The following is an 11,890-nucleotide window of genomic DNA, read 5'->3' as shown; positions in this document are numbered from 1 at the left end:
GTTTCTCTTTTTTGGAACGGTCACACTAAATTCCCACTCAAGATATATAGGTAGACTCTAGCCAATCCATCTATGTTACTCAACCCCATTGGCTGAGCACCATGTGAAATTTAAAGAATTACAGTTGCATCATCAACTGGAACCAACAGAGATCAATTCTAATGAAGTTGGCGTCCTAGTACAAACACACACATTTGCATTTTAAGGATAATTTAGAATTTAAGCCAAACCCTGAAGAAGGACTGCTTGGCAGATCCAGTTATAATTAGCAATCACGACACATGATAAATCACTGGGGATGCCACTGATAATGATAATGGCAACAACACGACATGATGATCATGATCGTACTTATAATTAGTAATCATGATGATGATGTGAGAATGGTTAGCTAATCAATTTTTCAGCAATTCTGCACAGTTTCCACACAAACCAGGTGGTAGTTGTGCTGCGCAGATCCAGTTTCTGCAAACTTCGAACAAAGAGAAGATGGACCGGAAAGAAGCTCGATGACCAAGCCCAAGTTTCCAATAAGAACATAATTAAAGACAAAAGATTCAGTGAAATGTTAAAGATCGGCCCTACCTTGCCCCCAAAAAAAATGGCATGGGCCGGTTGAATCGGTGCTACAAAACAAACAATCAAGTTACCTGAAGTAACTTCCACGAAGCAATTGATCTTCGGAGCAAATTTAATTCGAAAGGAGTCCAATCTTGACAGCCATCAGTATGCAGAAGAATCAGTATTCCATCAGCTTTCCAGGAGTTGAACATTCCTTAAACTGGGGCTCTTGGAATCAGAATGTCCTTCCAGGCTTCATAGAACATCCAGGTAATCCCAGAAGAAGGCATCACTTTGAGACAACTCGCAGCCCAGCCCCTGTAGAGACCCTTGAGGCCCTCTTCCTGGATAACTTCTGACAAGGCTTCGGCGATGTGGGTCGGGCATTTTCCATTGAAAGCACCAACCATCAGCCGTTTCCTTGCCACTTCCAGTGGAAAGCTGATAGTGCTCGCCGTAAAACCTACACCACATGAAACAAACAGGTGGAGCTTAGATTCACTTGGATGGGCCACAAATTAGCAAAGCTAACAGTTCAGAAGTTTAAATTCATCAACTTCAAAATTTTTGTCATGGTGGGAACAAGAACAAGAGAGCAAGTTTACAAGGGCAAGGGGTAAAAGAGAAAAAAAACTCACAAGAAAAGGGAGAGACAGGCATTTGAAGCAGAAAACAGAAAAGGTTTTTATAGGGATGGAAAAAAATAATTCCCAAGAATGCAGTCTATGCAGACGAGAAAAAAGGCTCATAATATGGGGGAGGGGAAAAAAAGGGAGAGAATTGGTGGTAGAAAATTTTCAAGTTTTCAACTACATAAATTTAAGCCTCTGGGTGGCACAGATAGAACGCAATTATCCTTCACATGCTAATGGTCAATTTGCTTGTGTTCAACTTTTAAGGATGATCCCCTGTGTACGTTATCAGCATCTAGTCACTTGCTCACCATGTACTATTTTCAGGAGAGGAGTTTGTTTAAAACCATAGTATCAATGTTAAACATCTATTCATGCAGGGAAACACTTTAAGGTCTGTGACGTTTCCCCCAAAAAATTAATGCTCTACAGAAAAGGAGAAAAGGAAGGTCTGCATCGTAATCTGTCCCGTTACCTGAAAAGGCCCCAACGATAAGCAGTTCAGCACGGTTCAAAGATGACTTGTTCTTCACCTTGCAGTATGATTTCTTCATAGAATCGTACATGAAGTAGTAACAGGTGCTATAAGGAATCATGCCAATCAGTGTAGGAGACAATCCAGCATAGAAGGAGCCAACACCACCTTCTCTGTGGATCTTGCTAATAGCGTGAGTTATACTGGCATACGCTTCTGGGTCTACAGTCAAACGGTCCTGCAGTCATTGAAAATGAAGTGGGAGAATGAAATGTATATAAGTACATATGATATCAATAAGCTTGTGCATTGGTGCAATTGCAGGGGGGAGGGGAAGAGAGAGAGAGAGAGCTATGTAGTCAAAAGCGCTAGGCAGTGCCTAGTCGGCAGACCCCTAAAAAGACTAGTCGAACTAGTCGGTACCTCAATTAAAATATTAAAAAATAGACAAAAAATACATAAAAATATGTTTAATTTTTTTTACTAATAAGATGTTTTTATTACACAAGTACAAAATTACACATGCCTTCACAAAATATATTAATATATATAACCAAAATATACATATATATAATTGTACACACACAAATATATATATATATATATATATATATATTTCAATTATTCATAGCATATTCAGTATAATCAACAAAATATGTTTTCAACCTTTCACAGAAGCACAATAACACATACATATATAAATAACATATTACATAATTCATAATACAAAACATGCTTTCAGGATTTTATAAAAAAATTCATCAGATACAAAGTAACACACACATATATGAAAAAACATAATCAATTAAAATTAACTGTGCATGCTTTCAATGTTTCACAGAAAAAATCCCAAAAGCAAAGTAGCACACACACATATATATAAATATAAATATAAATATAATAAATAAGCATGTTTTCATGATTTCACAGAACAAATAGCACAAACACACGCACGTGTGTGTGTGTGTGTGTGTGTGTGTGTGTGTGTGTGTGTGTGAATAATAAATGGCTAAGCTGCCCTCGTGCCTAGGCAGAGGCAGCTTAGTCGCTGACTAGATGCCTTAGTCGGTGCCTAGTCAGCATTGGCACCTTTTAAGGTACCCACCTAGGAATTGCAAAGTCTAGGTGTTTTACTTACGCCTAGACTGACTAGTCGGTGTGTAGTAGGGGCTTTTGACTATATATATATATATATATATATATATATATATATATATATATATAGAGAGAGAGAGAGAGAGAGAGAGAGATGCCGAATACTTCAGAGAAAGATTTGAAGTAATTGATAAACAGAATCATAACAATAATAAGCTACGTTACCAAGTTTAAGCACAAAAAACAAAAATTATAGCAATATTGTTTCTAGTGTATTGAGTCACAAATCCTAATCTTTCAGGCAATTAAAATCATGGTGACCCTCTGGATGAATACAACCTTTAAATCAAGCATTGTACAAGTAATGATGATGAACTATAAAGGTGTGGATATAGTTTGCATGTAAAAAGCCCAATTGCCTTTGAAATGGTTGAATTCTCCTAATATTTGAATAATTGCTGAAATATAGCAATGCTTGCTTAAGTGGATTAGAACATGAAAAGTGGACTAAATCACAACAAAGACAATATTTAACTCAAAATACATCCAAAAAATATTTCCATTTAGTTACACACCTTATGTGATAATGGCCAATTAAACTGCTAAAAATGGATTATGCAGAAAAACTTCCAAAATTTACACAGCTATTTACAGCTTCTTTTTCTGTTCTTTCCATCTATGCTGTATGGTGAGCATGCATAGTTAGACATCCAAATTTTTCATTACCTTCAAAACTTCAAGAGGATGGCAGATGAGAGTGCTTACAACCCCAGCAGTTGCACCACCAACAGCAACTGGAGAGATCCAAGAAAGAGAGAATTCCAGTCTGAGACCACCAATCTGTACTTGTGGGCATCCATCTTGATTCATTTTCTCCTTTGCAGATGTTATTGCCCGCTTTACATATTCAAATGTGCCCAGCTCAATGGCTTGGGTCGGAATTATTCTGACCATGTTGACAGTATTTCCAGCCCAGAGTCCTTGCCAGCCCTGCTGCTCAACAATCTCAATGAAACTACCCGCAATATTCTTAGACCCCACACCGACGATCATTCTTGTCCTGCAGTAGATATTAAACTTTCAAAGATGGCCATGTATCATGGCTTACTTCAGCCACATATATGCAACCAAAAATATTTACTTTAATATTTTGCATCTTCAAATGAATTCCAAAGATACTAAAAAGCTGAACTGCTTGAAAGCTGATCAAGCAGCAGAAAAAAAGAAGGGAAGATTTCCAAAAGTATTGACATCCAATGCAATTTGACACTACAGCATTCACCTTTTCTATAGTACGAATAGGATAGATTTTTGGGTAGAAATGTCTAAGACAAATAACTGACAGTCAATCTGGTGTTAGGACAGTTTTTTCCCTCCAACATCACATATAGTTTCAGAGACGCTTGTTTTTTCCTATCGTGTTTCTCATCAAAGAAGACACCCAAGGGCACGTATGAGGTATGTTAAGGCTTTTTGGTAATCTACCAGGGGGGGAAGTGAACTTGAGCTTTTAGTTCCAGAGATGACATACATGAAGTGGAGGATGGGAGCATGGGTAAAAAAAGTAGCTGAAGAACAAGTGACAGAATTGTGAAGGTGAGCCAAAGAATTACATTCTCACTGTGGTGATTGGAAGTCACTTTTGGCTGGAAGAATGAAAGCAGAAAGACTTGTGGTTACTGGAAAAAAAATATATTTATCATCAATAGCTGCCTGTCATTTTTTAATCGACAGATAAGTCACCTTCAACTATTTCTAAAACAGACTAAAACATTCATCTTTAGTTGCTCCTCAGCTCCAAATTCTCTGTTTGACAATCAAGAAGTGTCTTCTCTCACTCATGTCTATCACTACATTTTTGTAGATCTGCTTACAAACTCATGAACTTTAGATGTAGACATCTGCAGGAACCTTACAAAGCAGTCCCTACAAATTCACTCCTTCCAAGACTGAGGTTTTCTTCTGTAGGTCTATAGCTTTCATGGTGGATACTTTTTTTTGCCCTTCATTATCAGTGTCTTCTGTTGATGACTTGGTATCGTGTGATGGGTGAGTGAAGAAATAGAATTTTTATGATACAAGAGAGTTGCATGAATATCATAAGAATAATGATGGCAACAAGTACTGTTGAGTTAATTTTCTAAGATATTTCTACTGAAAAGGTTACCTTACTGAGAAAATATGAAAAACCTATGAATTCTTGGTAAAAATTGTCATTTTGTCGCACCCATGAGATTTTCCACAAACACAAAAAAAAAAGAAGGAAAATAAATAAATAAAGCATAAGAAAATAAGTCCATGGTACAAACATAAATAGTCTCCACATAGAATAAGTTGGATGCATGCCAAGCAAGATATTGAATAGAACCAGTTTCTTCAACATTCTCCTTCGAAGAATAAAATATCAGCATCCCTCATTGAAGGGTGGTGCTGGTGACTGACAATTTGGATGCTGGGACAGGACAGATGTGGGACCTGCTCATTTATTTGGGTGGAGCTAACCAGAGGATTTAACAGGTTGTAAGATGAATTCCACATGATATTCTTCCGCCTTCTCCTCGCTTAAGGCATCTTTCATGAAGAAAAGGACTCATGCAACAAAGTAACCCAAGCTAAGCAGATGCCAAGCTGTGATGATTGGTAGCACAGAGACCTTGATCCAGTGTCCTAATAAAGTGTATATTTATTAATCTAAACCATCACCTTTTCAGAAACATTGGGTGGGTATTATCTGAATCAGACTATAGTCTGGAGACTCTAGACTAGGGCCTCTGCCAAAACATAGAGATTGAAGATCAGCAGGCAATATTTGGAAGGTTAAGCCCTCCATCATGCCGGCTAACTCCTGTGGTTTAAAGACTCTGAATCCCCCAACATAGAGTTTCTTCCCCAACATTACTAAACTCCTTTCCAGCAGAACAAAATTCTGAAAAACCTTCACCAGATATTTGCCGGACCTCTCTTTAACTGTACAAACAGGAATACTTTATACTAATATTGATCAACAACAACCAATTTAACAATGAGGTTTAAGACATCTACTATTACAGTCTTTACCATGATTCCAGAAGCAACAACCTACCAACCCTTTATTGATATTTTCACAGAGTCGTCTTCCTTGAAAAAGCTCTGATGTATATGTTGTTTTTTCTATGCTTTCACTTACATTAGCAAGTTATGCTGCATGGATATGGCTGTGGATAGAGAGATATGGCCATTTTTTGTGAAGTTTTCAATATGACTAATATATAAAGGGATAAGGAACAGGACTTGAAATGGAGTATCAATGTAACATAGTTAGCAAGAGATCACTTCTTCTTTCCTATTGCCTTGTCTGCTCTTTTCTGTTACAAATTCTATGGTACTCTTTACAAAGTAACAAAGTGCCTTTTGAATAAAAGAAGCATCCATACTATAGTGAGAAGAAAACATTTCAGTCTTGTTGGGGCATGATAGCTTTCAAGTACTTTACAGGCATTTAAGTTTTAAAAACACTATTCAGAATTAAAGCCCCAAGAGAAACATTCTGAAAGTAGGACATACAGGGAAAAAAGAAATGCAAAAGAGAAGAAAAGTCACCTGATAGTTTCAAGGGGAGCCAAAACTGCTTTAGTCATGGCACCAGCTAAGGCCCCACTGAGAAACTCACCAACTTCTCTACACCTCAAAAAATTCTGCATGACACCAAAAATTCAAAAAGATTAAACCAGAGTTGTCAGTTGAGGAAGCGAGAGCAAGAAGCAATTCAGGAAGCGGGAGTAGGAAGCAATTCAGAAAGCGAAAGCGAGAAGCAAGGCACTTTTAAAATTTTAGGAAGCAGAAAACGCGGAATGACTTAGAAGCGAACATGGAATCATCTTGAAAGCGAGAAGAGAAGCAAACCGAAAGCGACCTAGGAATGGAACTGGAAGCAAACCAAAATTCGAAGGGAAAACAAAGAGGGAAGCGACCTAGGATTCGAGTGGGAAGCAAAAATATAATTATATTTTTTCTAATTTACCAAAATATAATATCTACGTTATCATTGACAAAATAAAACATGAGTAAATAACATTAAAGTTGATCTATTAAACTCAAAACTAAATCATATATGCAAATGCAACCATTTAACAAATGCATCTTGTTGCAAGCATTTAATAAACAATACATCAAGAAAAAATCATAATTCCTATTTTTGTTGCAACAATTCACACAGCAAACACTATGCCAAGTGAGTCGGTAAATGTTGTCAGTGTTACCCATGGTGCAACCAAAATTAGCACAATCTAAAATTGAAATAAAAGAAGACAAGTAATATGCATCCACATACACCAATCAACTAGCACATGTATGGAGATCATACTGAAAATCCTCTCAAAGATGCTATCAGAGTGAGAAAGAAAGAGAGAGAGTGTCAAACCGAGAGAGTGAGAGGCAAAGAGAGAGTGAGAGACAGATAGAGTGGAAGACAGAGAGCGAGAGAGAGAAAGAGAGAGACAAAGAAAGGGAGAGTTAGAGCGAGAGAGAGGGTGTACATAACTGAGGACACACATCGCCATCGTCAGAGGTCGCCGGAAGCCCGAAAGTCGGTGGAGATCGTCGAGAACAAGAGAGGAGAGATTTGCGAATGAAAAACAAACCCAATGCGATTTTGGGGTTTTTTAACAAAATTTTTGAAAATAACCATTTTTGCCCTCTTAAGAAACATAGTTTCTTTTTTTTTGGTAAAAAAAGTTTAATAAGAGAGTAAAATTGTCCAAACCCTTAAAAGAATGAAACTCACTTCCCGATTTTGGGAAGCGAGCTTCCCCATTAAGGGAAGTGGGCTTCCCTTTATTGGGAAGTGTGTTTCCAGTTAACAGGGAAGAGCACTTCTTATTAATAGGAAGCACACTTCCCCCATTAACGGGAAGCATGTTTCCCAATTAAAATGGGCATTTCCTATGTGTTTTGGAAGCACCGCATTTCGCGCTTTCGAAGCACGCTTCCCCACTCCTATAGGCACTTCTGGTAACCTTAGATTAAACAGGTATTAGCACTATTTTCATTCTTGCACCTTCAAATCCATCAGTCTCTACACTTCACCCCTACCAATGAATGCATTCAAATGAAAATAAAGAAATGCATAAAGACACACAATACAGGATTTGAAGAAAAGAAAGAGAGATTGAAAAAAATAATAAAAACAAGACAATGGCACAGAAGAAAGAGAGAAGATCAAATGGTGCATGTAAAGATACAGACTGGAATGTAAGTCTTTCATGTTAAGAAACATGAAGAATCAAACTAGAAAATAGATGTGTTAGAAGAATTCACTCCAGATTGGCTAGCCTATATCCTTGAGAAAAATGCAGGAGTCCTATCTATCTTTAATGTGTACATAAACAGTTTAAAACTGATTAAATTCCTAGACCAAAACCCCCTAGGTGTTCAGTCACACATATCATCATCCTAATAATTCTTTAAAAAAAGAGAAATCTCCTCCCAAAGTTATTAACCGAAAACCACCCAAATTCCGATCACCACTTCACTCTGCCAGATGACAGCAAAAGAAGATTGCAACTATTTTCATTCTTACACTATCAAACCCAACAGTCTCTACACTTCACCAAATGAGGTCGATGATGATTTGGAGTCTTATACAAATTAAATTACCCGAGGAAGAAACGGAAATTTTGAACAACCACGGCCTCATTGATGATCATCACCATGACCATGCTCCCCTTTTTCAGTTTTCAAAAAAAAAAAAAGGGGGGGGGGGGGGGGGGTTGTAGAGGAGGAGAGGCAATATCATTAAAAGAGGAATAAGCATGATGATGGTAGCCGTCATGCCATCTCAACAGATAACACTATCACAGCATACATGCATGCGCAAGGATGATGATGATAGCTGTAGCGTTCTAGTTGAGAAAAACAATTGAACAGAGCATGCATGTATGTTGCCGCTGCGTCTGATGATGAAGAAGAACAGTCGCATTGATGATGATGATGATAGATGTAGTGTTCTATTTGAGAAAAAACAATTGAACAGAACATGCATGTATGATGTCGCTGCTTCTGATAATGATGACCGGTGGCGATGGCGATAATCAACAACAAGATGAATGATGGTGACATCATCAATAACAACGAAGCGGTTTTGATGATGGTGGTAATAGTGATGATCAACCATCATCATGAATAGTGGTGGCATTGATAGATCAAAAAGAACACAACAACAACGAGGTTTTGATGATGATGGAAACAGTGATGATCACAGATATCATGAAAAGTCAAGCAAATATATCCCATGGCCATGATCACACTCACAACACATACAAGAAGAGAAAAGGAGCAATCACTGATGATGCTGATGAACATGAGTTGGTGATGAACAACCGAAAAGCCACACCAAAAACAACAGAGAAATAGAAGAGAGAAACAAAAACATGGGAAAAAACAGAAGAAGAAACCCACCACTGCAGCAGCCCTCACATCGGGGATCTGTTTCAACTTCAGCTCCGGGACACCCTCCTTGTGTAGCTCAATCTCCTTGGGCACCACCATCTCTGCATAGACACCACCACCACCACCCCAAACGCATGAACCAGGAGAAGAAGAAGAGGGGGGCGAAGGTGGGAAGGCTGAATCATCAAAATCAAGCTTTTTCTTAACTGATTCTCTCAGGAAAGCCATGGGAATCTATAGAATAAGAAGAGGACCCAGATGAGGAAACCCCACAAAAAAAAACAATCTGAACCAGAATCTACACCTTGTTGACTCAGGAAGGATGGTGGGGAGGGGAGAGGAGGACGAAGAGAGTCTCCTCAAGAGTCGTTTTTATACCGAAAAAGGCAACAGATTCACCGTGGTAACAAAGCGGTCCCCCTACCCTCCGATATCAGGGAAAAGTTGCCTTGAGGGGCCCAGCTCCACATTGCATCTGGGTCCCACCTTCATTATCTACTTGTTGCCTTGTTGGGTTTTTTTTTTGTCCCCTCTCTTTTGTCTTTGGATCTAAACTTGTGTCACATGGACACGGAGAAAGGGCAAGACACGATAGTTTTTCGTGTGATTTCCATTAAGAATAGAATGGAAGAAGGCATTGACAAGAGGGTCAAGTGGAGTATCCTTGTGAATGATTTCGACGCTTAAGACTGGGCACCGGCCCGATCTGCTCATGGACCGGTCCACTTAGGTCGGGTCTGAGCTGGGCTTGATCTAGCCTGCTGATAGGGAGCCAGGCTAGAGGCGGGGCTGACTGGGCTTCTGTCGTCCAGCCGTTTGGGCCATGCTGGAGCAGATTTGTTTGACACGGCCTGGCAACCAGGCCGTGGACTAGTGATTCACTGCACTGTCTAGTTGAATATGGATCCCAGCCAAGCTAGCCTGGCTTTGCCTGTGATCTAGACTTTTTAAATGGGTCAGCGGCACATGGACCATCCACGGCCGGGTGTGGGGTGGCGTTTTGAGCCCTGAGTCAGCCCGTCCAAATGAAACCGGTCATTTTGACTGCACCAGTGGCCCGTTGAGCATCATATCCAGACTCCTGACAAATATCCAGATCCAGATTACCCGTCTTTGTTTATGTGGGTCGAAAGGTAAGACGGTCATTTCACTCTATTTCAGGTTTGCATTCCAACTCGTCCGAATCCCAATATGAAGTGAAGTTAAATGGTGCTGTGTGGATCGGTTATGCACCAAAACGAGATGCGCCTTCTTGGATTTGATTGGTTATGTGTTGCTGGTTTTGGTTCAGATATTGACCAACATTGGCCCATATACTCGGGTACCCGATTATTTTAGTTGGACTCATTGAGGTATTGTAGTTAATGATGCAAACGGTTTGGATCCAGAACAGTTAAATACATGTGGTTTGGATCAGAATCGGATCAAAAGCAGCTAAAAACTGCAACTGCCTCATCCTTGGATCCAACCCATTTGCAGTCCTAATTGTAGTTGGATTTCTTATGTTCTTGCAACTAGGGATGGCAGTGTACCGGGGTGGGGGCGGGGGACAAGGACTGCACCCCCACCCCCACCCCGTTTCAAAATCTGAACCTTCATCCCCACCTCCATCCCCTCACGGGGATGGATTTTAACCTCCATCCCCGTTTCATGTCCTCCATCCCCGGTCCAAACGGGAGTGAGGCGGGGCGGGGCTCCGTTTCCCCTCTGTCTATAGTCATTCCTTAAAGGATTGGGGATGGGGCGGTGCGGGGAAAGGCGGGGATTGAGACGGGGATGGGGCGGGGCGAGGGAAAGTGTAAGTCCATCCCCGCACGTGGATAGATTTTAACCTTCATCCCCGCCTCCATCCCCGGTTCAAACGGGGAGAGGCGAGGCAGGGCCCCGTTGTCCCCGGGGTCCACTGCCATCCCTACTTGCAATTAGGTTCTTTTTTTTTTTGTTAAGCCATGGGAAAACCTCCATCACCAACCAAACATTGGCACTAATACTGTTAAAAGGGCATGTTTGGAATTACGAAAAAACTCTTATAGAAAAAGAAAGTTTTTACCAATAAGAGTTTTTTATATGAGAAGTTTTTTCGCTTGTTTGTATAGGATGAGAAAAACAATGTGAAAAATGAGAGAGACGAGGAGAAGGGTAGCGGTGAGATGGTGGGTGGTTGTGGTGATGAGATGTGGTGAGATGGGTGGTGGAGATTGTAAAAGTAAATTTTCTCTTGGTAGGAAACATTCTTTTACCCCTTTCTCAATGAGAAATGTTTTCTATCAAAATGTATACTTTTTAGAAAACCTTTATCATTGCGCTTCCAAATGTGCCCTAAGTGATTCGGTTTCTCAGAAAAATCTAATAATCAAACTTAATCAAATAGTACCATCTGATGAAAAAAGAAGCCCTACAACCCATCTGGACCGAGTGCTCTCATCAGGACCATGCAAAACCGCTAATCTGATCTCTTTATCAGTCGTCGGTTATAGAAGAGCTTGATTCTCACTGGCTTCTACTCTCGGGCTGGTCTCCATAAAGTATAGCATATCACTGCACTTAATACAAATATTAAGCAATTTTTAACCTCTTAAAATATTAAAAATTACTAATTGAAATGACACATGAATCGGTTCAGAAAGCTTTTTGAATCGGCTAATGGCTGATTTGATCTGAATCAGCCATTTTTAGCTTCTTAAAAATATTAAAACTTATG

The 11,890-nt window shown here is 39.6% G+C and overlaps 1 protein-coding gene across 1 annotated transcript; it reads right to left on the bottom strand.

Annotated features, from left to right (window-relative positions):
• Positions 1–494: 494 nt before the first annotated feature.
• On the bottom strand, positions 495–9,512 carry LOC149837071 (Mitochondrial substrate carrier family protein). The gene is made up of 5 exons (XM_090007228.1): positions 9,199–9,512; positions 6,343–6,437; positions 3,490–3,823; positions 1,669–1,906; positions 495–1,024 (listed from the first exon to the last, which is right to left on the bottom strand). The coding sequence occupies exons 1-5, from the start codon at positions 9,415–9,417 to the stop codon at positions 777–779; spliced, it is 1,134 nt and encodes a 377-aa protein (XP_089863354.1). The 5' UTR covers positions 9,418–9,512; the 3' UTR covers positions 495–776.
• Positions 9,513–11,890: the final 2,378 nt, after the last annotated feature.

Source organism: Nuphar pumila, chromosome 5 (assembly GCF_984573655.1).
Source record: "Nuphar pumila chromosome 5, dmNupPumi1.hap1.1, whole genome shotgun sequence".
Classification (NCBI taxonomy): Eukaryota; Viridiplantae; Streptophyta; class Magnoliopsida; order Nymphaeales; family Nymphaeaceae; genus Nuphar; species Nuphar pumila.
This window is presented reverse-complemented; position numbering and strand designations above follow the sequence as displayed.